Below are 26,551 nucleotides of genomic sequence, written 5' to 3' on the forward strand. Positions count from 1 at the left end.
TGCCAGGAGGCATCTCACTTTTTTTCTCTGTGAAAAGGCATTTTTAAGGTGCTCCTCGAAAAACGATGGGTTCGCTATGCGTTGCCGCGAAGTTGTCGTCTGCCACCCACTTAGTCAGCAGTCGAGCTATGTCGGTTATTAGTCGGATACCGCGTATCGGCAATCAGCGAGTAGGCGTGGGGTTTGCTCCGAAAACAGAAAAAAAAAGAGGGGGGGGGGGGGCGGGTTGTTTACAAATGGTTAAAGTCGTTACTTGTATTTAAAACAGCACTAAACGTATTTTTTTAGGGCACAATCACATGTTTCTGTTGTTTTTCCCAAACTGCTCATTGGCTCAAACTTGGTTCATTGGTCTAAAATAAAAAAAAAGACACGGTATAATGTTGGTGCTAGGAGGAGATAATGTTTTGCAGTAGTTGTGAAGTTGTTAGTGGGTATTGAGGATCGTGGTCCTGTCAAATTTAGGAGTGTTGCGTTTACTTTGTGATTTATTTGCAAATAACGATTTCGTTTTTGCTGCGTACACGTTCTGCCTTAGTAGTTTACAGAGGCTCCCGTTTCAGCCTTCTGGATTTCGGACCCTTGTCTGCATACCCACGTGTGCATCCCATTTAATAAACTTTTCAAACCGTTGAAACGTTTGTCAGCTCAGCACGTTTATTTCCCAGTGTTTACACGGTGAGCTCTTAGGGCAATCACCGGAGGTAGTGCAGAAGCGTCAGAGGCGACAGCTAACGGCACATTGTGCGATCTGACCGGTGAACTGCCTGGGCCTGTTATTGTTCTAAAATTCCACTCAAACTACAGGTTGTATGTTTGGCATATTCTGCGCCGCATCCACCATTGCGTTGCGCGCGCAGTTAGGTGCGCATCTTTGGTTACTTCGCATCAGCAGCCCCCCCCCTCTCCTTCATCCCTCTTCCACTCTAACGTTAGAACTATAAATAAGCGAGCCTGAATTTGGCAATAAAGCGACTTCCTGCGCTTTTGATGACCGACGTGGGCTCTGTTTTTTTGGTACGCCTCTGGGCGGCCCGGGCCGTTGCTACAGTGTGTGACACTATCCGTAGTTCGGAAATGATGGGAAACATCAGCCGTAAAAAAAAAAAAAAAACACTTCAATTCTAGCGTCACTTACCTCAACAAAAGAGGTGGAATTCTGAGTTTACTACCCTTCAAGTTTGTTTCGAAGTGCTCACTTCGACTGATCCGTGATTGGCAGACGGCAGTAGCTTGGGTGTGACGCAAAGCCATCTCGGGTGCACAAAACCGGAATTTCTGTATGGAAGACAAACCTCAGAATACTACATCAAGCTGTGAGTGGCGGTCGATGAATCTTTACCATCAATTTTTCTAATCAAACTCAAACACGTGAGATTGTCATCGTAAGCATTAAAGGTAACCCCGTGTTTGTGTGATTCTCTGTATTATCTTGAATAGCGCAAAATGGCGTTTAAATACGAAGAAGAGTGCTCATGCGGTGTCTAAACTTCTTTTTTTTTGCTTTTTTTCGCGCTGTTAAAGTGATAAAAAACAACCAAATACCAAATACTCCCGTTTACGTTCGCGCAGAGTGCAAATTTTAGCTGTTTTTGCTTGAGGAACTAGAGTGTATATATTTTGCTCATCTTCGCAAGGCTGTTGTCGAGCGACCTTTTGTACACTTGAGGGACCTGCGAAACGCACGAAGGAAAACTTCACCTCTGCACTGCTACCGGCACGACAAAAAAAAAAAAAAAAACCAAGTGTCACCAAAATAGCACCTACAGGCGCTCGAAATTGATTTTTTACTTTGTACCATACGCGTATTTCGAGAACGTTAGACTGCATTTCAATGTTGAAACCAGGGGTTAATCGTGGCGGGCGAAAGGAGTAGACGTCATTCTTTGCCGGACTGGCGGCTGAGAGCCCCCTGGCTCTTATCGTCGGCCGCCTCCCGACTCTTGTCGTCAGATTCGGTGTTGCCCGCCTCGCTGCTCTTGTCCGACGCCAGGTCGAGGGGGAACCGCATGGAGCCGAGCAGCCCCACGTGGTCGTCCTGGAGGAAGGCGACGTAGTCCGATCCTCCCCACGTGTTAGGACGCGCGGCGATCACCGGAAGCGCCATCACGCACAGGAAGCTTCTCCACGTCACGAATCTACCAGAGAAGAATGCATTAGAAAATTCTGTAACATAAAATGGCCAGGAAAGCAAAATGAAACTTTGTTCAGCATGAAGTAACTCACTCTGCTTCGTTCCACTCGGAAAATATGTTTTTTTAACCGAAAAAAGAAAAGGAATACTGAATGGCTTTCAAATTTCGCGCTGCAGCGATGTAATATCGGCAGGAGTGATGTAATATGGACAAGCACTGAAAACAGTTATCAACGTTGTAATTGCATGTTAGCGTTCAAATGATACAAATCAACGGAAATTTGAACTCCCACTACAATTGAGGTCCCACTACGTAACCAGTGTTACGATTCAGCGCGTCGCCGTGCTGTAAGCTTCGTGTAGGCTCTTGTGCTCTGTGGCAGAGCCAACCACTACGTGCGCCTTCCGCGTGGACGCCTCTCTATCGGTGATTCAAGGTGGCAGCGGCAGCCAACAGATCCCAACAAGCCGCAACGTGCCTGGGAACAGCCGGATCATGGGCGCCTCACTATCGGCGTGATTCAAACTTCGGCGGCGGCAGACGCGGCATCCAGAGACTTCCGAAGAACGCAGACGCCGCCGCGGAGATTTCATCTGTCCCCACTCTCGAGCAGAGCGTGCGCCACTACTACCAGCACTTATGAACTTTGAGTGTTGTGTGTGCCTGTGCTGTTCGCGCTGTGTGCAAAAAAGCAGGGGGAAAACTTGTTTGACCATTAGCGCTTTGGTTATAAATACGAACCCCAAGCACCGAAGTGAGTTCATTTTAGAGCAGCGAATCAATGCTGTCACTCTGCTCGAGTCCTGAACTGTAACCTCTCCCATAAGAGCAATTGTTCTTGTATTGCTTCGGCTCATCTCTCGTCATGCAGTAAACCAGTTAGGTTTTCCTTTGGCTTCTTGTCGTCATCTCCAAGGCAGCAACATTTGCTGGCCGCTCTTCACCTCGCTACCTCACATGACGGAAGCGATGGAGCCCGGTGTTGGGACGCCTTCCCGTGTGCGACAATGGGTTGCCAGTGGTGGGATGGCAACTTCGCAACGCCAGTGATGTTTCTCAGCGGTGGCATAAGTTGGCGGCCGCCAATCGCACAAACAGGGTTCTGTGACGTCATAGAAAGTTGCCGGAAAGTGGCTAGTGAGTGGCGACCGCTGCATGCTTTCTTAAATATCTTGATTGTTTGTTTGCAGTTGGCGGTGCAATTTGTATCATTGTTATCGGGACAAAGCAGTCTCCTTAATTAATCTAACTTGTCTTTGGTCTTCAAGGCCTCTTTAATGGCAACCTGTACTCTATTCAACCTTTTCAAAATCTGAAAGGATTTCGGAACGTAGTTAAAAAGCGCATTCGGCACTTCATTGAGCCAAATATTACTCTATAAGGCCATCAAAAACGTAGACAAATTTCTAAAATATTTTCTACCTTTTTCAGTCTGGGCCTTGTTTCCGCGGCTTAGGGACGCATTGATGCGATGTGGCTATTGGCAGGTGCCTTTTCCGTAGTAGCAATAACCGCATTCCATTGCACTTAAAAAATGGCAGAAAAACACAGCATAAACTGGAGAACAACTAAGAGATGATAAACGTAAGCCCCATCATAATCATCATCCTCACCATCACCGTCATAACATTTATGTCCGTTGGAGAATGCAGGTCTCACCAATAAATTCCAACACCAGTATACTGAGTTGTCCGAAGACATTTACTGCTTCCGAATATTCGAATCTCATTCCTCTGTCAAGTTATGTATAACCTACGTTTAGTCGGGTTACCCTGGATTTTTGAAGATATATTTTGTTGGGTGACCTAAACACCCCCCCCCCAAAAAAAAAATGTTGATAACCCTGTCATAGGAATCGGTAAAACACGAAAGTGAAATGCGCAGCGAAATTTGCAGCTGACCATGATTTACGAGTAGGCGGCTGTCTTGTACGTGGGTGTGCTTGGCGAGCGACGTCCTGCTGGCCGGTCGCTTCGGCAAAGGTGTACTGGCGTCATTTCCGTGACGGATATGACGTCAGTGAAATCTTGGGATATCGCGGCATAAAACACTTTCGTGTTAAAATAGAAAACCCGAAAACTAACAAACCTGCGTATAACGTACTCTTTAGTACCAAAGGTTGCTTCCCCGTAAGAAGACACTGTGGGCAGGTGTGCACCCTTTACAGGCCGCTTGCTTCGTTGTACTGGCGTCATTTCCGTGACGGATATGACGTCAGTGAAGTCTTTGTGCATCCGGGAGTAAAACAATTGGTTCCAATCCACGCTGTGAAGGTGGCTGGAAAGCGAAGCTGTAAACGACACCCACAACAATTGGCCATGCGACGTCACTTGAATTCACACACGTGGCTCCAGCAGCATGTGGCGGATCCTGCTTACGACGCTCACGTGAGACCCGGCACTGTTCTTTCCGTCGAGCTCTGTATCCCCGCTCTAATTCTGCAGTTTTCACTTTCGTGGTCCCCCCATGGCAGCCTGCGATGAACTGGAGGCACGCAGCAGCGTCGGCCACGGCCGGGCTAGAGCGGCGGACGCCGCCGCTGCACCCCGGCCGTGCGTCGGCTGAAAGAAAATGGAGAGGAGCGTCTTTCGACGGGTGAGGAGGACGGCAGCACCTGCGTCAACTCTCTCGCTGCCTCCCCGTTAGTCTTGTTTCATGTGTCGCCTCCAAAGCGCCCTCCCCCTCCTTAGCTGCTGAATCAAAACCAGCGACTGTGTCCCCGTCTCCGCGTGTGGGCGTAGCGTAGTCGCTAAGACGACGGGCTGTAGCTCCGCTTCTTTTCGGGCTCAGGTTAGATCCGTGACGGTGCCAGTAGCTTTATTCAGCCTGTTGGGAGTTTCTTGGGGCGCACACGACGAAACCGTTCACTGGTAAAGGTAGGAAGCTTTGCTTAAAAAAAAGCAATTTTTCTGCTCTGTCCGTCCGTTCGCCCGTTTGACCATCCCCACATTCAACCACTTGCGGCCCGGCAAAAAATGGCCGCGTTCCTGGTTGTTTTGTTGCAAATGAACTGTTACCATGACTCTGCCATGTCAGTATTTTTAAGCGTAAAAATATTTCAAGGCACAGCTGAAGCAAAAAAAATTACGCCCACCTCCCCTCGCGGGAACCCTGTGTAGATGCGACGCATCGTGGGTTTCCCTCGGCGTTTCCGTTGGGTTGATTCTCCCATCGTGTGAAACGTGCCATGAACGCGTACGATGCATTTCCGTCTACTACGGGACTCCCGCATCCCGTGCACGTCGCTTTGCAGCCTCATCGTCGGTGGTGCTAGCAGTTCTGTTATTGGGCTGGCCGGTGCTTGTTGCGGTTGCGCCGACCATCGCGATAGCAGGCTTGTTAGTCTCCATTCAAAGCAGCGTTGGACATCGGAGCACCGGCGCTGGAACGACGGAGCGGAGCGGCGCAGGTACCGCGTTGTATACCGCCGCATAACGGTGAGGGGAATGAGAGAGAGAAGCGCATGCGCATGCGTTAACCGAGCGCTAGCGCGCGCCGAAGCACAGCTGGCATTGCGAGGAGCGAGCGCTAACCCGCAGATAACGCTGCGGTGAGAGCGGCGGAGAGCGCATGCGCAGCTGGCGCGGACGACGACGACGCCGGATGGATGGAGGGATGCATGTATGCATGGACAAGGTGGGTGAATGAGATGCGTCGCATCTAATAAATGTACCGAAGGTAGAGAGCAGCGTGCTTTTATGTAGGAATACACTTTTAGATTCGTTTTCATAACCACCAATAAATATACAACTCGTTGAAAACAGTTCCTAAGATATGCGGGGTATGAACGAACACTTAAACGAAAGATGTCGGCTCAAGTTGTTTCAAGCCTAACAGAAAAGAAAGGTCCCGACAGATGATGTGCGGGCAGTGTGAACGCGGATGTATACTGTGCAAACCTCCGCTGCCTTCACCGTGGAAGATATGAGAGAGAAGAAGGTAGGGCAAGAGAGGCTGGAGAGAAAGAGAGGAGGGGGCGTTATGTGACATGTGGCAGGAAACCATCTTAGATGCACGACACAAGCACAGACGCAAACCAGCCGATAAGCGGCCCCTTTTTCCCTGGCGTTACCCCTGCAGTCGCAAAGGAGGCTTTCCCGCAAAAATCGCCTGCGTGAGGCAGAGCACGCTATACAGGCGATTCAATTAAACCAAGAAGAGTGAGTTCCGTCTTGACGAAAGGGGTGAACGCTAAAGATCTCGGGATAAGTTTGGGATGCATTCAGTAATGCAGTGCGAAACTCGCTCGAGTCTTCACCCAACATTCCTCCTTCGCCATTCTGTTGTCACTGTGCTAAGTAGGCTGTACACGGCCGTTGTACACAAAGTGAAGCTAAGTGAATTCAGATGAATAAAAAGGACCTGTGCTTCTGAAAGCAAATTTCTAACCCTTGTTGGTATTTTTATTGGCAGTTAAAACAACTCAAAATATGGAAACCTAGAGCCTGCTACTTGCCTTACCCGCGTTCACTCCACCAACCAACCAAGACATTGCGCCACAATGACGTTGGTTACTCGCCGAGTTGTTGCTTTTGTGATTATCACGCAATAGTTGCATGATAATGAAAATTAGTACGCAAAAGGCCGCAGCGCATTCGATGGTCAGAGCCATAAAATTGTGGTGGAGTTGGCAATGCGCATAGGAAACAAATTCCTGAGCCCATGTTTCCGATTTCCATTCAAGTTTACATTTAAATTTCCATTCAAGTTTAAATTTACAAGTTTTCCTAACTCAATTACCTTGATTCTATTCTATTTGCCCCGTTGGCTGCCGTGTATGCATTTCGTGCTTACGCAAGAATCCGGGGTGCCTACCGGCCGAGTCAATAAATTATTTCGCGTCAAAACACCTCTGTACGCGCACAAAGCTTCGCATCAGAAAACACTAACTATAGCGGTAAAGTCTGTACGAGTTTAACAACTGCTAGATATTGAATTTTTCTGCACTGTGCTTCGATTCGCGCAGGTGACGTTTGAAGCAGAAAGTGAGACTACACCCCCCAAAATCAGCATAAGAAAAAAAAATGAATGAAGGAGAGGCACGTGAAAGGAGAATGTGGCGGCGTTAGGTTTTAACTCGGCCATTTGTATGCCACCTCTCGCGGGTAAGTAGACGCATTTCACGCACGAGTGTTTTTCAAAGCGCTGCGGAGCACACCACAGGGAGCCTGAAGGAGAAAAGACTCGCAGAAAACGGGCACAGGCGAATAAGAAAAAGAAAAATAGAAGAGCAGAGGCGCTAAGTGAACCCTGCGGCACACCGCGACTGCTGCACTAAAATACACAAGCGCTCCCACGAAATACAGTTTCAACCGTGGTGGAAACTACTTTTCTTCCCTTGTCGCGTTTTGTTTTTGGTGTTTTTCGTGGGTTTAGAAACTTGATAACAGCTGCGTTCTAGTGAGCTAACTCTCGAAGAGCCCTGGCTCCAAGTAAAGCTCCTGCTCCAAGCTGTATGCCACGGGTTGCTTGTAGGAAGAAGAGCGGAGTTATTTTTCCTTGGTGCCTAAACCGTGTGGCGCCTGGTGAAGGCAGTAAAAAAAAGTTTACACTCTAGGCGTAAGAGAAGAGCGCCATGTGTTGCTGGCGGTATGTACACGTATGCTAAGAAAGGGGTTAAAATAAACTAGGAAAGAAAAAAATGAGGAAAGAGTCATTTTCGGCGGGCGCATAGAAAAATAGGGCTGCGTTACGCATTGCAAAATAGAAAAAGCTCGTCAAATGAACACTGGTGAAACAAAGGAATGAATGGAGAATGAATAAAGAAAGAGAAAGAATACGAGTGTCAAAAGTTTTCTAAATAAGTTACTAAGAATATTTCTTGTTTTCAAAGGAGCCTTGCCCTTTTAACGGCGACTCGTTTTTTGTGTATAGTCTAGCAAGTCCTGCAGTCGGAAAGAAAAACTTCCTTCGTATACGCTTTTCAAGGCGCATTGACTGAAAATTAAAACCTTCTTGAAAGATAACGATTCCAATTTTAATAGCTTCGTGACAAACTCGCGAAGAAAGGGTTGTTTTCTTGTTTAGGTTCTGTTTACAGATTGGCAAGTGAGGCACTCACTTTTATACTCCATTCTACTCTCGTTTTCCTTGTGTGGGTGCCTACAGTAGACAAGAAACCAAGAGCCACCGATATTCTTTTTTTTTTGCGTGGGTGCGAACAAGCAGGCCTGCTTCCCGTGCTATAAAAGGCTATTTATTAAGCTCCACTATGTAAAAAAATGATATCGGAAGCGGGTTTGTGTTTGGGAGATTTTTCAATACTTTCCCTCTTTTTTATATCTTCTCTTCTCTCGGAAAGTCGGACTGTTAATCATTCCTGTGTATTTATGATATACAGTACATTCGCGATAATTCAAACTTGGATGATTCGAGGTTTCTGTTAAATCAAATTGCAAAATTTTGGTTGTCCCGCTATGTCTCCAACGTATTTTACAGCCGCTTAATTCAAACTGCTCCATTGCGTAAATTCGGTTAATTCGTACTTTTCGCTTGTCCTTGTCGCAAAATATGGGCTAAATTTGCCACTCGTAGCAGCACATTTGCATGTTTTGAGCACATTGCTGGAATCCGCAAGCTCTTGATTAGTGCAGAAAAAAACTCTTGCAGTAAACTTACTGCCCTTGCTGGCATCGAAAACTTTCTTTCGAACTCTCATGCAAAGACAAAGCAGTCTTCCATTTGTAATGTTTTTTTTCAAAGCGTGGATAGTACTTCAGTATTGTGCGTGAATGCTGCATTATTAAATATACACAAGTTGGTATTTAGCCCACCAGTCATATTAATGAGGACTTCCGATAATTCAAATTTCTGGTAATTCCATGAAAATCCTGGGGTACCTTCGGGTTTGAATCATTGCGAGTCTACTGTATTAATGTTAATCTGCATAGACCAGCCTGCTTTCTAACATCTGGTGTCTCATTACAGAAGTAGGAAAATCCTCCTTGAGTTAAGACGGCGGATGATCACGCGTGGTGACACACGTATAGAATTTTTTCCTCCTAAATTCAACAGTGCATGAAATTATACGTGGAAAAGAAAAAGGGAGACAGTTGGTCGATACGATAATGCGAAAAGTTGGAGCAGCTCGACCTTACGACTACTGGATAGTGACGTTGTGACCACCTTACGACAATGTTTTTCGCTGATTTCGCGCTTTTAGGCCGGTTGTATTCCTGTTCAACGCGATGCGGGTACTTTTTCCGCAATTGTATTGCCTTATTGTTGGGATGATGCTGCGTTATTATCGTTATGTAATGCGCAATACCGGTGGTCTCGGTCGGTGCTCGTCTACGCAAAACTTTCCATTGATGAAGTCTTCAGGTCTTTCCGTTTCATGTGATTACTTCGATGTTCTTTGTTATGCGCTACTACTCTGACGACGCCTCACTCACGACGCGTGCCTCTGCGACGATCTGGCCCCTTAAGCCGCTCTTCGTCTTGGGAACAACGGCGTTCCCCCATCGCGGCGAAGCAGCGCACGATCTGCTCGTTACCGCAACAATGATTCTGGTCGCGCGATGGGCTCCGCGATAGATCCGAGAAAATCACAATCGTAAACGCCGTTCCACCTTTTACAGCGCCTTTCTACAGCTGCGCTCTAAGAAGTGCGCTAACGCTCCCCGTTACCATGCATTTCGCTTCGAACGGTACCCCAAAGTATGTATACCTGTATCTGTTTCACTAACAGCAACATCTCCCAGTTTTCGCAAACATGAGCCACGTTAGCCACCCCTTTTTTTTCGCTGCATCGCTATTTTGGGCGGGGAAAATGGCGGGTAAATAACAGGGTCTACTTAAATTTCACGTTAGATTTTTTTTTTTTTTTCAGTGCAAAGATTACACTCGTCAATGGTAGCGCGTCCTTCGATCAGTCCCTGAGGTTAGCTGCGCCAATACGAAGGGCTCGCTGCTAGACTTAAGTGCGGGAAAGCAAGGGCCACAGTTTAATTCTGTATTAGCTACGAGGAGTCTAACGTGCAAACTCACTTATCGACGTCCCCCAGGTGGTTGTCCGCCGGGTGGTCGCTCGTGGCCCGTATCCGGTTCACGAGAAACTCCACGCTGGTGGTAAGACTGCGCACGTCATGTATTCCGGGTGTACAAAAAAATGCCTTGGTTTCTGCTTGTAAAGAAGGCAAACAAGAAATGCGAAATAACACTATGAAGGAGAGCTGTTGTAGTAATCACTAAAAGATAACCTCAATAGAACCAGGCGTAATCTCAGGCCGTCCAATTTTCCTTTATACCAATATAAATGCAGTGATGCACGCCATGGCGGGCGCCTTTTACAAACACTTCGCATCGGCTGGGGAAGCGAGCGTTCAAGGCTGTGTAACTAACACATCGCTCCGCACCTGCTGGGAGGAGAGAGCACTACCAGCCGGGCAGCGCCAGCGGGTCACGTGATCTTCCGGTTCGCCAGCTGTTGTCGAAGGCATGTCGTCAGGCATATTTTGGGCGTAAGGACAGAGAAGGACTACTGATTCGGCGGTACTCGCTCTATCCCTGCGCTTTGGCCACCTCAGGTTAGGCAATGCACGTAGTTCGTTTTTGTCCCGAAGTGCATATTCGACCCGAACAATCTTTTACAGCTTGGCTGTAAGTAAAACGCCACCTAAATGGAATCCAAACTCGTAACCCACCCTCTTGATCAAAAGTGTTTGTTGGCGGCATGACGTTTCGGCCGCATCAAACCAACTTCAGCCTCAACAGAGGCGTGCCGTAGTGGAGGGGCTTCGTATTTAGATCTTTAACGCACGCCGAAATCTCAACACACGGACGTTTTACTCACCACACGATGCAGGTTTAGATATGAGGTTGAAGAAGGTACTCATAGTTGAATGTTCTTGTGCAGTGTGATTTGTACTTCAGCGTTCAAGTTTGAGGTTGTGGATTGCCTCATGTTTAAAGTAAGGCCTAGGGCCAGACAATTATTCTTCAGAACTGGCATTTTTTTTTCTTTTCAGACGGGTTTCCTCGTCGAGTCCACATAGTATTTTAAAAAAACTGCGCGCGATCTTCAAAAAGAAAGTGTTCATTTGGAGGGTCCCGACGTTGCGCATCGGCGCAGTTGCGACATCCGCGCTCACCTTAGGCCCTTTCAGCGACACTGTTCCAGGCAGCCCGGGCCGCTGTCATGGACCTGACGACTACGACTATGACCGGATCATTATGACCGAATGACAATGACTTTAACTGCGACTATGACTGGAGGACTACGACATGTGAGCATGGAGAAACCATTGCGAGGCGCTACACCAGCGACCACTTTCTACGCTTTCGTTACTCGAAATGGCAAAGGTGAGGTGTTACATGATAGTTGAATGCTAATTTTAACAGGGTTGACGTGAAACACAGCATGCGAAGCTTAGGTGGTTTATTACTGTCGAGATTGAACAGAGTATTTGTGACAAGTATTTTACGCCTATAGTTTACCTTGACTTATGCTTGTGGGAGGTTCTTTTTTATGCCGAGCAGACAGTGATAATGATACTCCTTTTGTTTCGCTCGCTACGTTATATTGTTTGGGAAGACCTGCCTCCGTTTCTTAATAAAGAACGATGACTATGATAAATTCGATGCCTCGTCACGTACGATCGAACAAACTTTAATCCGAGAGAAGTAGATGCGCTAATAAAGCAAATCTTTACTACTTTCGTAGAGCCGTTTCGCGGAAGACGCGCAAGGTGACCTTGTGACCGGAGACACACCCGGCGACACACCCCCGGAGAAGCACATCGCGTGATTCTCTGGGCCCGTTGTCGGCGCTGCGCATAAGGCCCCGTTTTAAGTCGTTCTGAGACTTAGCGGAAGCGGCCGCGACGGGAGCGGCCATTCAGCTGATCGGCACTTGCCCAAACCCGCTGCCTCCCACGCACGCACCGCTGGGTTTTCTCGGGATATGTGACTCCTTTTGCACCGCGTTCGCCGTGAAACAGGAACGCCGCGTTCGCTGAGAATGAAAGCGAGGCCGGGCCTCCTCCTGTGAGCGTTGCGGGGCACCGAACGACCTTGAGCTGTGGTCGGAAATACAGCTACATCGAAGGTTAACCAAGCGAAACCAAGAGTCAACGAGACTAGTCCAAGCTTTTGCTTTGCGTATCCAAGGTTAGCTGAGCTGAGCCACAACCATTTTTATCGAAAAAGCCGCGATTGCGAAGCCTCCCAAGCAAACAGCTGCCGAACCAACAAGGGCGTTCTTTGTCGGTCAGCAACGCCCAGGAGCACTGCGCATGCGCAGAGGTGTTCGCTAGCTGAGCGAAGGAATTCCGACCCAGGAAGGAGGAGGAGGATGACGGGTCTCTGTTGGCGCCCTCCTCTTTCTTTCTGGCTCGAAATTCTTTCAAACAGCGGGGAAGCCGCCTCGGCCGACTGTCTTCGCGCTTGCTGCTGTGAAAAGCGCGCGCCACGTTTGAAAGCCGCGTCGGTTTTAATGGCGCTCCGAGGCTTGCGCTCAAGCTTAGCCTTGATCCAATAATGGTAAGCCTACCCACAACCTTGTTTAAGACTGAAAACCCAGCCACAATCTTGATTACTCTTGCAGAAGCCCTGTTCAACCTGACATGTTGAGCTTTCCCAGCTTACAGAGGCCCAAACCAACCAGTTTATCAACGGTTTATCGCTAAATTGGAAGGGATCGCGTGCAAATTTACAGTTCTCGCACTACAACGAAATTCACCGGTGGAGAGACTCTCCTTCGGTGACAAAGGTGCTTTATTTCCTTTAAAGGTGCAAGATTTCCTTTATCTTGCGGAAAAGTGTATGTTGGTCAGACGGGTCGCTGCGCAAACATTCGAATAATGGAGCATCGTAACACGCTTAAAAACGAGGAATACCCACGTCTGGCCCAGCATAGTCGCACGTGTGAGTACAGTTCAATTCAATTCAATTTTTATTTTTCCAGAAAAAACAACATTCTGGAAGGGTTCAAGGGCTAAAAGCTGAGTATGAACAGCTTGACTGGGCCAGAGAACCCTAACCAAGGCTTCACGATTCCACACTAAAAAAACAGAACATCGTCGCAATACATTGGAAGTACAACAAAAGCGTTATTACAAATACTATAATTGAACCATATAATTTTAAAAAGAGCACCAAAGGATAAGTTTTACGCTGGTACATTGAGAAAAAAAATCATGATAGGCCGTGTCACAATTTTGAAGATCACCATCCACAAATACAATGAAATACAAAATCAGTTTGGAGGACAATACAAAATACAGCCACATAAAAAAAAATGCAGTACCAACAAACATTTATTGTTTACAAACAAAAAACTTTCTTAGTTCCTGTTTTGAGAACTTAGAAGAGCCTTGATAATTATTTAGTAGAAATGGGAGGTTATCCGTTATCCGTTATTTCGCGAGACTGATATCCTGTACAGGAGCACATACAGGCTTAGAAGAAAGTTTTTCGAATCGTTCTATATCGAAAAATGGGGATTGCATTAGGGAATTATCAATTGTCTTGCATGAGAAAGGATGTTTTTTTTTTTTTTTGACCGGTCGTTGTGATAAGGTGCTCTAGTGGCAAGAAGGGTGCGTTCTCAACTGTGGAGTTAGTGGATTCAGGTAGTGTTAGTGTGTCAATGGCTGGTGTGGGCACGTGGTGTGGGGGAGGGAGATTCTGTGTATGTATATGTAGTTACGACGTCTTTCGACTAAAACGAGTTGAAAGTCAGCGCTTGTTCTGTTGGCTTCTTTCTTTGTGTCCTTGTTATTTCGCGCTGTTCCCCAAGATTCTCAGCAGTCTCATTTTGCGCAGAGTCACAGACTGCCTGCCCCTATGTACTCACGCCATGCGATCCCGCCACTCGCGGACAACGCGCTTGGCGTCGGCCACGTTGATGGCGCCCCCGTTGTGGGTGTCGCGAAGGGCGAACTCCTCCTTCAACAGACGCACCTCCGCCGGCTTCAGCATCGACACCAGCTCGCTCTGCGCAAAGGAGATGGGGGGAGGAGGGAGGGGATGAAAAGGATGTGGAACCACCGTGAGCTGTGTTTTCTTTTTGTAACGTCACAACCCTTGTCAGTGCAACCATCCTCCACCATGCAACCACTGGATGTTTTCGGAAGGACGAAAGCCCTTCCTAATGACTTCCGTTCGGTTTTAGGGGCTCTTGTAAGTGCAATCATCCTCCACCATGCAACAACTGAATGTCTTCTGAAGGACGAAAGCCCTTCCTAATGACTTCCGTTCAGTTTTAGAGGCTCGGGCTATTTGGCGTCTCATGTCGTCGTCGTAACCACCATCTCATGTAGTAACGGTACCAAAACACAGGGACACTCGCTTACGCCTCGCGCTAGAACGCTTCGTGCTTCAAAGACACGAGACTTTTACAGCAAAGCTGTATACCGCTACCCCAAAATGGTTTCATCTCCGTTGGATAAAACTCCGAGACTATGTATACACTAGCATGCTTCGCCCTTCCTCAGGTTTCACGTTAGTGGAGATGGCCCGACATTTTTTGTATTGTATCTCACTTTCAGCTAGTTTTGTATCATGATAATTTCCAATTTAATGGCGCAAGGCCAGCAAATAACACGGGGAGTGTATGTAATCAACTACTGTTCACATTGTTAAACAGTGTGGCAAGTGACAGTGTTCCGCATCCAAGAAGCGATTACACCTTGGTAGAGGATAAGAAATTTAAATTACTTGTCCAATAATGACACAGAAGGAACAATAACGCACTCACCCTCGTTCCTTCTAATATGGAAAGCCTCTATTATTTCTCTGACATGCTGGTTTTTCTGGTGGGGGGCTACTTTTGTATCCTTAAAGACAGGGAAACAGTCACACTTTTTCGCAGTGCTGTGCATTGTGTGAATACTCATCTCCCTTTAAAGAACGTCTGTGCTCCATGAGTCGAATGTTAAGGCATCGGTCCGTTTTCCCAATATAAACTTGACCGCAGAAAAGAGGAACCAGATACACCACAACACTACAAGGCACAAAACTTGACACAGGGTTTGCACCAGTGCGTCTACGTGTAGCCGTATCTTCCAATCTCATATCTACCGCGCTATACAGGGTGATCGAAATTAGGTCGACAGAGTTTTTAAAATTAGGCGCTTAGATTTACGTCACGACCACCACTGTAGGGAGGTTATGCGCCCAGGGGTACACATAATTAGCTGGTAATTATTGATGTCGGTGGCTTAAACAACTAAAATTGAATAATGAACTTTTTAGTGGCTGCAGTAAACAGGCATGTTTGTATTGAAAAGTTGGACGCAATCGTGTTTCTACGCAGTTTCATTTGGCAGCATTCTTCCAGCGCATCCGTGCTCCGAGATGTCGAACTGCAAAGTTTAATTGCCGTTCGCATGATTACGCATGCAAGACAGTGAAAACTGGCGCAAAGCTCCTCCATTTTGTGACGTGCCTGCTGTTCACGGTGTTTAGTTTGACAACGGGGTGGAGGCATTGGCAAAAGTGATAACTGACACCCTTTCCGTCTTAGCTGGCGTTATCGCAATCTGCAGCACTCGGAACCGCTATCGAAACACAGAGCAAAAGGGAGGAGCTTTGCGCCGGTCTTCACTGTCTTGCATGCGTAATCATGCGAACGGCAATTAAACTTGTTTGTTTGGCACCGAGAACAGGACGTTTACCGCGGGTTAGTGGCTACTTGTGTGTCATTACTGGACAAGGAATTTCATTTTCTTATCCGCTAGCAGGGTGCAATCACTTCTTGGATATAAAGCATCGTCACGTGCCACACTATTTGAGGATGTCAACTTGTGGTTGATTACGTGCACTCCCCGTGTTATCTGTTCACGCGATTGCATGTTTTCTGAATAAATACGATGTTTACTTTCTAATAAAAATTCCGTTGCGATCTCAGCGCAGTGCGTCGTCCCCTGTTTTGTCCCTGTGTTCCCTACGCGGTTTTTCATCGTGAGTGAACAAAGGACAAGGAGCGGTACTAAATAAAAAAAAATGTTTTTTGATTAAAAACGTTATACAAAACAGCAAAAATAGATAGAGTAAAAGTGAAATCGCTTAAAAGACAAAAAAGATCGCCGGTGTATAAGGCCAGGCTGTGATTATGAGTACTAAAAATTTGCTGCAAAAATTTAACATCAGACAAATGTTCCGTGACACGTTTGTAGAACAGAAGGGATCAGCAGCTAAAAATCATGGTGGTTGTAGTGGAGTATTGTTTCTATACAGCTCTGGGATGTGTTAGCTTAATCCTACTTGTCGGTTATTACACCTGCGGACAAACTTGGGATATGTTTTGTTGCAGCTCCATTTCGACAGATATTTATGTCTTATAAAAAATCGATATCTCAACATGCGATATCTCATATGAGCATAGATATCTTTTTTACTCAATAATTAGGTCCGTGTGAATAAAGGACACCTCAAAAATGTCGTGCGCCTCTCATGTCTTAAAACCCATTCTTTGGAGGCGCTCTATTATTAGCTCCTGTATCTACCTGGATAAAGGCGGATTTTTTTTTTTTATTTTAAGAACATAGCTACCATTCAGCGACTAGAGATGAACTGCAAGCGTGCTTATGAAAGTTCTAGAGAGAATAAGATGGCGACGGCCAATGGTACAGTCGGGTTATCTGACCTGCGTCCTTTTTCTTCAATTGCCTTCCCGTTGTCTAAACTGGCACAGAACCTACAGTATCTACATGACGTTTCCGCTCACGAATTACCTGTCTTACAGCAACTCAAATCAAGAAGTGTTGGTGACCTGCCTGTGTTTGCAAATGCTGATCGGTTGATTGTAGGGTTTAACGCCGCGACGCCTCACAGGCGATGACGCGCGTCGTAGTGAGGGCTCCGGATTAATTTTGACCACCTGGGGATCTTTAACATGCGCCGAAATCTCGAACACACGGGCGTTTCCGCTTTTCGCCTCCATCAGAAACGCGGCCGCCGCGGCCGGGAACCAAACCCGCGTCCTTGGGCTCAGCAGCACAACGCCTTAAACACTGAGCCCCCGCGGCGGGTGTGTTTACAAACACACAGACCTCAGAAAGAGAAAGTTACCTCTTCTGCCTAAAGGGCTCACTGATCCGCCAACTAAATGCCTACGACGTTTTTGTTGTGTACACTTCCGTATTCACACCCGAAGGGCAAAAATCGAAGAAGGAATATTTTCGTTTTTACTCCCCGCATTGATCACCTAATACATAGATCCCAGCTCCACACTTGTAGGTAATTGAAACTGCAATAAGTGAAAAGAAAACAACGAAAAATCCAAATGCTGGGGCAAGTGGAGCGGACATAAGTGTCTCTTCTCACACTAAGCCTGCCCGCTGAGGCACACGCTTTATGCTGCGGAAGTGCGCAGGCCTTCCAACTTATAGGTGGTGGTTAGTAAAAGCACACGGCGGGCACGTCAAAACGGGTTCGGGCGCTGAAAGGGCGGGCAAAGACGAGGCTCGGCGTTATATGCAAATGCCGCCGGCTGTTTGCAGCGGCGTCGGTTGGAGGAGCACGCCTAAGTGCGCGTCAGCTGGTGCCGTCAGGAAAAGAGCGTCTGCGCGGGAACAACGCTCGTCACTTCGGAGGCTTGTTGCTTTCCCCGGTCCTCATTGCGTGCGTGTCTCCCGTGAACCGTTTTCCACCGCGTCAGCTTTCAACGGCCCCTTGAGGTGGCGGCAAAAGAAAACACGTCTTCTCAGCCCGTGTACGCTGCGAACGTACAGTGTATCGCAGACTCGAGTTTCTATTCTGTACTTGAACCTTCCGCCCCCTTGCGTGCCACCTTGCGTGCAGAGGTTTAAGCACTTTTGGTTTATTCTCCAACGTACCGTGCTACATGAATCCCAATTCAGGGTGGCCGAATGAAGCTTGGTTCAAGGGCACGTGGTTAAAGTGTGCTTGAGACAAGAACTCTGACCTACTTGCGCCGACAACAGGGCGTATTAAGCGCCCCGTTTCTCCCACCAACTGCTGCAGCTCGCGGAATAGCCTAACGTGACGTTCGTTCGTTTAAAACATTTGTAATTATTTCACGGCACGACAGGCTTACATGCAGTGGTTGGGAATGCTCCCAGAAGGCTCCGGGAGTGCTGCCAGAGGTTGTGGTTTTTTTTTTTTAATTTGTGTCAAGAGGGAAAAACTTGGACAGGCAAGAAAATAAATTAATGAATAAACTAGCTGTGCACTTGGTGTCTCCTAAAAAACGCTGCTACTATTCAGCTTGTAGTGTGTATACGGGATCAAAAGGCAGTGTATACGTGCTCTTATGCCCTTTGGCCACGCCTTCTTTAATCACCCCACCTAGCTCGTCATTCTCGTCATGCAGCCAAACGGCTAGGCACGCCTGTTGCCCCTTGCCGTCTGAAAGGCCACCGCCGAAGGTATACCCGGAATAAAACGTTCGAACCACAGATCCTTAGCGTACGAACACCAGTTGCCGAAATTTTCTAGGCCAATCCTAAGCCTACCCGACTACGAAGAATTCAAAGAATGAGCTTTACCTTCAAATGTGACAATTATTTTATGACAGTAAGTAAGAAAGGCGTTTTCTCTAGCTTTTTGGCACAAAACGTTTTAGCCTCGCCCGGGACGTAAGCTTGTACGTTGAATTTTTCGCCGCCTGTGCGTTTGCGCCTTGGCGTAGAAAAGTTTGACAAAGACTGTACATTCGTTTACCGGTCTCGCTTGCGCGTTGGCTTTTTTTTTTTTTTTGCCCGTTTTTATCCGCCTCACTTTTCGATACCCGTGATCAGGGGTGTGGCCAGGGATTGTGCTTCGGTGTCAGAACAGCCCCCGAAATTTTCTAAACGGTGAATCCCGCCTTTCCCACTGTGGGTGGCATCTTCTCATTTCAAAAGGCTCTTTTTTCACCGACCGCGTATAACACCCCCGAAAAACATATCCGACTATTCCACTGCCCGTGATTGCTCTTGTTCTCTCGACTTTCTTGAAGCCCGCCTTAGTTCCATTGATTGCATCTCTTTGCCCTTTGCCGAGGCAGGTTTTTCTTCACCGAGGCTATGCCGGACACTCGTCGAAGATAGATCAGGCTAGGAATGAGGCTTAGCCTATGATACTGGGCTTTGGGACTGTAATCTCGTTATGGCGAAATTTCTCCGTTTGAACTATCATCTTATTCGATGTGTTTCATAATACCAACTGGAGCGTGTAATACCCACTTTAACTCCTAATTATTCACATTAGGTCAATGCATCGCATCTCCCCCCCCCCCCCCCCCTTTTGCCGACCCACGCTTGTCTAGAGCGAGCGTACATCCGACACACGTCGCAGATAGATCAGGCTAGACCTGAAAATTAGGCTACACTGCTAACTATTTATATAGAGCAGCCCCTCTTGTAAAATATTGCTTTCTCCAGTTTTTCGGTTTATTCGGAGTGCTTCGACATCGCAAGTGTGGTGCATAAAACCCGCTTTTAATGAAATATTTGTTATAACGAAGTCAGTTTCCTGTTCTGAGAAGGCTTACTGCATTCGAATCGATAAGAGGGGCGCGCCGACTCACGTCCGTGTATCGCTTGCGCAGCACCTGGAGGACGAAGCGCGTCAGCACCTGGGCCCACGCGATGGCTCCTTCGTGGTCCCGGTCGAAGCGCGCAAAGTCCTCGCGCAGCAGCGCCAGCGCCGAGGCCGGCAGCGAGCCGCTCTCGTCCCGGTCGCCCACGTAGAGGCGCTCGTGGAGCGCCACGAACCGGGGCCACGTGATGTTTCCGGACGCGCCCTGCGAGCCGCCGCCCAGGGCGTCCAGGATCTGACGCAACTCGCTGTCCGTGAGCAGCAGCTCGAGGGTCTCCTGACGTGGACGAGAAAGAAGAAGAATGGCGGTCGCAGAGTAGCATCTTGTGGGCTACCGGACATTTGGAACATCGAAGAGGATGACGTACACCTGGCAGAGATGTGTCAGAACGCAATACCGTAATCATCATTGCCCCCTCACAAACCAGGAGACCTATCTACCCCGGAATAGAATGATGAGTGGTTTAACGATATCGTTCCTCCCAAAAGAGAATGGTCGATAGCTCCTCGGGTAAACAGGATAACGAAGAGCATATTCACAATACCACTCCCTGTTGCACTTAGTGTTGAAGAGCATCCAATAAACCGGGACCAGCTGCTCACATCAGTGAAGAACGGTTTGGGCAAGAGTTCGCACGCTTACTTTCGCGTGGATAACTGGCGCGTTACCTGTTTTCACATTGAAAGTTGTAATAGAAATTAACTCAAATATAAAGCTGCTTTTTTTTTTCAGAAAGTTTAGCGTTAACTCTTTTTTAGCGAAAAGAAAAGGCTTCGTATCTGGTTGCCTGCCTGCAAATGGCGTTGGAAGATTAAAGTGGTTCTGCCTACCCTTGCACTTAACGCCTTCTCCTGTATTTATGTCCCTTCCCTCCCGCCCTTCCCGACCATTCTTCCCCCTTTACATTCTCTTCGTCGCTCTTCTCCCCGTCCCTCTCCCCTTCTCTCTGCGCTCCCCCTCAACCCTTCTCCTCTTTTACTTGCCTCCTACCCCAACTTCTTCCTTCCCTCCATCCCTCACTCTTCACCTTCGATCTACTCCCGCTGTTCCTCTTTCCTCCCCTTCATTAAAAAAAGCTTTTTTAGGCTTGTATAGGAGATTTTTGTGTGCGCGTGCATGTCCGTCCCTAATTGGGAGCTGGATCATAGTCCCTCTTTTAACACGAAAGTGTTTTATTCCGGGATTCACGAAGATTTCACTGACGTCATATTGGTCACGGAAGTGACTCCAATATAACGAAGCAAGCGGCCTGTAAAGGGTGCACCCCTGCACGCAGGGTGTTCTTGCGGGGAAGCTACCTTTAATACTAAAAAGTGCGTTATATTTTGGGTTGTTCGTTTTCGGGTTTTATATTCTAACACGAAAGTGTTTTATGCCGGGATATACCAAGATTTCACTGACGTCATATCCGTCACGGAAATGACGCCAGTACACCTTCGCCGAAGCGACCCACCAGCAGGACATCGCTCGCCAAGCACACCCACAAGACAGCCGCCGACCCGAAAATCATGCTCGGCTGCAGACTTTGATGAACATTTCCCTTTCGTGTTTTACCGATTCCTATGACAGAGGAAGCAAGCACAGTTTTTCTGTTCTATTACCCGACACTGCGTCTCAAACTGGAGAACACCAAATAGCCCGCAGGCACATATATATATATATATATATCCGCTGTAGGGTCTCATTCTCACAATTTTCGCAGTTTCCGTTTCCTCCGTATTTCAGTTCTCTTTCCCTTGAATGGTACGCTCTGACGCACCGGCGGACAGTCTATTAACCGGATTCAGGAAGCAGTTCCGCCATTCTATTACGCACCTAAAATGTATGACAAGTTTGAACCCAAAATATGCTCCCGCGGTTTTCGAAAAGATGTCTGATAAATTTGGATCCACAGTAGTCTCTCTCGGGTACTAGGAGAAAACCGATGGGTTCTTTCAGTGCGCGCACAGTTGTATTCACGTAGGCACACTATATTTAGCTACGGTAATGCGTTTAAACATGAAATGCGAAAAGGAGGTCGTATATTGCTGGGTTTATTCGTGCTTGCAATTCATTAATTCCAGCTCACGAAGTGGCCAAGGCCGTTTGCAAAGGCCCTATGCTTTGCATTCATGGACACCAATCTTGAAACCTAACCTTGAAAGAGGAGAAAAGAAACCCCCGCAAACATGGGGCTAAAAATGGCGCACGCTTGCGCTGTATGCGCTCCTGTGTTTCTGTTCCGTTCCGCAAGTGATAAGCTAGACATCTCAGTTCGTTCGTTAGACCATTACATTTGTAGAGTCACATTGATATTTTTCCCCTCATTTTGTTTTGCGGCAAGCCGACTAAACACTGGAGAATGTTATCCTGCTGTTCTACTCACGGGCCGTTACGTTCCCGTGTAACGCACTGGGCGAACTCCCGCTCCACCCCAGGGAACCTTCTGGGGCATCATGGTGGTAACACACTCGCTTCATAATTTGGGAAACCCGGGGTCAATTCTTACACGAACGTCAATGATCGAAATTTCCTGTTGAAATCAGTTTATGTACTTCGTCATAATTATTCCACGTGCACTATAAGGGTCAAATTGCGGTATTTCGGCCTATTTTTAACTCCTTACAACCGCTGCCACTTTGTTTCCGAAAAACATCACCTTTTTATACAAATGGGTACGTATAAGGCTTTCGCCGTAATAATTCCAGTTAACAAAATTGCCAAGGTACGATATACTTTCCATCTACGGACGGCAATGCTGAAATTTAGCTCCGACACAGCACACAGAGAAAGAAAAAAACCCAGGTCAGGAGACAAAAAGAAAATCCCGGGCCATCTCCAGTAATACCCCTCTCACACGGGCACTTTCAATCCCGATTGAAGCGATGCGTGATTAAGTTTTCTAGCGCGCTCGACGCACCGCCGCTGCTACCCGGCAGGTTTCAATCCCAATCGAGAAGTTGCACCGGTTGCCCTCGTGTACGCCAAATGGCGCTACAAATGTACTTAGCGGCCGGGGTCTGGTAACTTCGCGCGGTCGTACGCATACATAACTATGTCAATGTTACCGCACGCTTATTTGGGTCAAGTTATTTGACACAATTTGTGGCGTTAGTTGAAGTTGCCTTCTTCTGCGCATTTACTCAGCGGGGACGAGAGTATCGCCGCTTTCGTTCGATCGCGCTTAAGAAACCAGGATTGAGTTCGAGCGGGATGGAGCTCGATCGCGATTGAAACTGCCGTGTAGCATGCGCCCGATCCGGATTGAGCTCGACCCGGATCGACTCAATCGCGATTCAATGTGCCCGTATGACACGGGCATAACGTGAAACCTGGGGAGGGGCGAAGCCTGTAGTGTATAAGTGTATTCTTGGCGCCTTGGCGTTTTTGCCAACGGAGATGAAACCGTTGGGGGTAGAGGTATAAAGCTGTGCTGTAAAAGTCTCCTGTCTGAAGCACGAAGCTTTCTAGCGCGCGCGGTGTAGACGAGTGTTTCGGTGTTCTTTTATTACGCGTACGAAGCGCTCCTGCGCGAGGCGTAAACGAGTGTTCCTGTGCTTTTTAGTACGTGTTTACGTGTTAAATTCTTGGGCGAGGCGTAAACGAGTTTCCCGGTGTCCTAGTACAGTGACTACATGTGACGAACGGCAATTACGACGACGACGACGACGACAGGAGACGGCAACAGCCCCATCCCCTAAGGGTGTTCACCCCTAAAACTTCTGGAGGTCTTCAACTACACAGTCCACATCGTTTCTTAGATCTTAGACTCGCTTAGGATTAGTATATTGGTAGAAAAATGGAATTCTCTCCCGGGCCAGAAGAGGCCAACAATGCAGCCAGTATTACAAACTCCCTTACACCCCTCTCCCAAACCTACACTGACATCCTCTACCACTACAGAGCAACCCGACGCACCTTTCCCCCTCCTCACCCCTCCCTTTCTACCGCTCACGCCCGCATTTGGCGCCGACTTCAAACCAACACTTATTACAATCACCTCCATCTCCACCACATATCCCCTACTAACTACCCACTTAACTGCCCCCAATGCGATGAGCCTAACACCACAGCTCACCTCATCTGGACGTGCCCCACCAACCCTCCACGACCCAGATCACCTACCCTTGAGCAGTGGGAGTGCGTGTTGCAGAGCTGCCAGCTCGAAGACCAGGAGGCCCTGATCTCTCGGGCGAGGATGGCAGCCGCGGCACGCGGCCTACCGGAATAGGATGGCCGCCCGCAGCTCCTAACTCTTTTTCTCCCCTACCCCGTCCCTGTTGTTTCAATAAACGTTTTCTCTCTCTCTCTCTCTCCCGGGCTGAACCCGCCCTCTTCCGTTTGGTGAATTGGTGTATGAAATTGAGAGTCATTGAATAATATACAATAACTCTGTGAGTTCACCTTGTTTTCATCTTCTGTATCGTACCTGACCCACTCCTGCGGTAGCCCTCCTGGGCTGCAGTATGTAAAAATAAATAAATGAAAATAAATTAACGTTCCGGCGTTTAGTTACTTTCCGAAGCTCCGCACGTACGCATTTCATGCAGGACCAGAGGTGTCGGTCGAGGAGTGTGCCGTGGGGCAACTTGGGCAGGCCCACGGCGCGCAGGCAGCGCAGGTGGTAGCTGTTTCCGCAGATGCGGCACTTGAGCATGTCCTCCAGCAGCTTCTTCGGGTGCGGCGGGTGGTGGCCGTGCGAGTGGCACGCCTCGCACACGGGCTTCTCCACGCGCACCTGCGCGTGCGGGAACCCGCACCGAGCGTGAGCGGGGGTCACATGTGCGGAGAGCGACGCGTTCCCGCGCGCGGTTTCCCCCTCTCAAAAACCGGTCCTGTAGCTTTCATGCGTGCTTCTGGCGGCCGCCGGACCGATTTCCGGAGTGCGAAGACGCGTGCGGAAACGCGTCCCTCTCCGCTGATGTGTCCGCGTCAGCGGAAGACGCAAATTCTTCGCTATTTGTTGAGAGTCATCCGACATTTGGGCAAATCGGTAATACCGAAACATAATTTTAAAGGGTATGCTGGTAGTCGGATGCTTGTACGAGTAAAAAAACGTAAATGACACAAGAATCCCTTAATACTGTGCGTAAGGAATGAACGGTTGAATAGCTTTAAAATATCGTACACTTTCAGTTGAGGAACGGCTTATCTAGTCCTTATGGTTGCTTGTCAACCGTTAGCATGACAGATTAGGCGGTACATTGAGGAAACCAAGAAAGGGCTTATTTGCCTGTCTCCTGTTGGGTTTTTCTTTATGTGCGTGTATAGGCCGTGCAGGCGGGCTTGTTCTGAAGCAATCCCCAGTGAGGTATGTATCCCGATTGGTGTCGCCCACTTCGGGGAACCAATAAGCATAAACCTCATGTACAATGAACCCTTTTTATGAAATGCGGTAGGAGGGCCGTGTCTGCTTGTTGAACGACGTTGGTTCTTTGTCACAAAATTACCTGGCTACTACGGGGCTGCACTTATTTAAAGGCGACTGTGTACTGTTAGTCAAGTGAAGTATTCAATCGTCGAAAAGGACACCTATGAAAGTCGAGTCTACGCCATGTTGCTTCAAAATCATGAGAGTTGGACGACTGGAATTAAAAGAAACAAGTTTTTTGGGTTGGCGGATTATAAAATGCTCTCACTGGTACATTAAAAAGTCATTTCTTTCTCTCCAATACAACACTATTTGTCTATTCATAATTGGGATTGTAAAATCTGGTTCTGCTAAATGGCATTTATTTGGCGCAAAATCAGTACAGGAGAGGAAGCCTAATTTTTGAAAGGCGTAGCTCCTCCGCAACAAAAATGCGAATACAGCTTCACCTCGGCTTCTATTCAGATATCCATAGAAACCGCAGAAATCGTACTACAATCTCTGTCTTAACATGCTGCTCTGTTTTCTGCGCCAATTAGCATGTTTGTTACTCCAGTAACGCTGTGAACTCAGGAGTTATCATCGTCATCATCGTAAGCCTGTTTGTGTCCACTGCAAAACGAAAGCCTCTCCCAAAGACTTCCAGCCACGCCTATCGAGTGCCAGCTGAGTCCATGTTGAATTCCTCCCATATTTTCGCAGCTCATCACGCCAACGAGTTCTCGGCCGACCACTAGTGCGTTTGCGGTCTTTTGGCAGCCAGTCTGTCAAACGGATGGTCCACCGGTTGTCCCTCATTCGCATTACGTGACCAGCCCATGCCCATTTCCTTAACTTAATTTGAACTAGAATGTCCTCCACCTTAGTCTGTCCGCTAATCCGTGCGGCTCTTTTCCTGTCCCTCGGCGTGACCCCTACCACTAGGCGTTCCATGGCCCGTTGTGCCGATCTAAGTTTCACTCATGAGTACTAACTTAAATTATCCAGGCCGTAGTCACATGGGGGAGGAGGCGGGAAGCGATTAGTATTGCAGCCTGTTTTTGACCCCTTACTTAGGACATTGCATTTTTTCAGGATATGATGAGAAGCCTTTGTTAAACCATGTCTTCTCGTAGTCACCAGTTCAGCGAACCAACACGGCCCGAAGTTCATTGGATTTCATTTGTCGTACGGCAAAGGCGCGTCGACTGTAGCAGCCCCGGTATCCCCACCCCGTCTCCTGAAGGTACTCACGATCGGCACATCTTGCTCGTAGTCCAGGTAGTCCGGGTGGGAAACTGGATCCGTCGTACCGGGCGAGTGGTCGCCCGCGTGATAATGTTGCTTGAACCGGAGCTTGCGGCGCCTGTGCAAAACCGTGTACATACAGTCTCCCCCAAAATTTTCTAGTCCACATAAGGGAAAACGAATTATCTATGCCGTGTGAAAGGAAATGTGCTTTTACAATATTTCTGGAGTAAAACGTCTGAATCGCACGGGAGGGGAGCCGGTATTTTGAACTCATTGTGGCCTATGAATTTTTGGCGTGGACTAGAAACTTTTGACAAATACTGTAAATCAATACTGAGAGCGTGCTGC

General features: G+C 47.8%; 1 protein-coding gene across 1 annotated transcript; it reads right to left on the bottom strand.

The window, feature by feature from the left end:
* Positions 1-1,669: 1,669 nt before the first annotated feature.
* LOC144161911 (PHD finger protein 24-like) lies at positions 1,670-26,302 on the bottom strand. The gene is made up of 6 exons (XM_077692468.1): positions 26,207-26,302; positions 24,140-24,340; positions 19,612-19,899; positions 13,933-14,072; positions 10,125-10,211; positions 1,670-2,138 (listed from the first exon to the last, which is right to left on the bottom strand). Exons 2-6 carry the CDS (start codon positions 24,257-24,259, stop codon positions 1,880-1,882), a joined length of 894 nt encoding a protein of 297 aa, XP_077548594.1. The 5' UTR covers positions 24,260-24,340; positions 26,207-26,302; the 3' UTR covers positions 1,670-1,879.
* Positions 26,303-26,551: the final 249 nt, after the last annotated feature.

This window comes from Haemaphysalis longicornis, unplaced genomic scaffold, assembly GCF_048455015.1.
Source record: "Haemaphysalis longicornis isolate Haplotype H1 unplaced genomic scaffold, Haemaphysalis longicornis Haplotype H1 scaffold_12, whole genome shotgun sequence".
In the NCBI taxonomy this organism is placed as follows: Eukaryota; Metazoa; Arthropoda; class Arachnida; order Ixodida; family Ixodidae; genus Haemaphysalis; species Haemaphysalis longicornis.

Coding starts and splice junctions, on each gene's coding strand:
- LOC144161911 (XM_077692468.1), bottom strand. CDS start 24,259: ATGCTCAAGTGCCGCATCTGCGGAAACAGCTACCACCTGCGCTGCCTG. Junction 19,900..24,139: donor TCTGGTCCTGCATGAAATGC/GTACGTGCGGAG, acceptor CGTCCACGTCAG/GAGACCCTCGAGCTGCTGCT. Junction 2,139..10,124: donor CACCTGGGGGACGTCGATAA/GTGAGTTTGCAC, acceptor CTTCTCTGGTAG/ATTCGTGACGTGGAGAAGCT.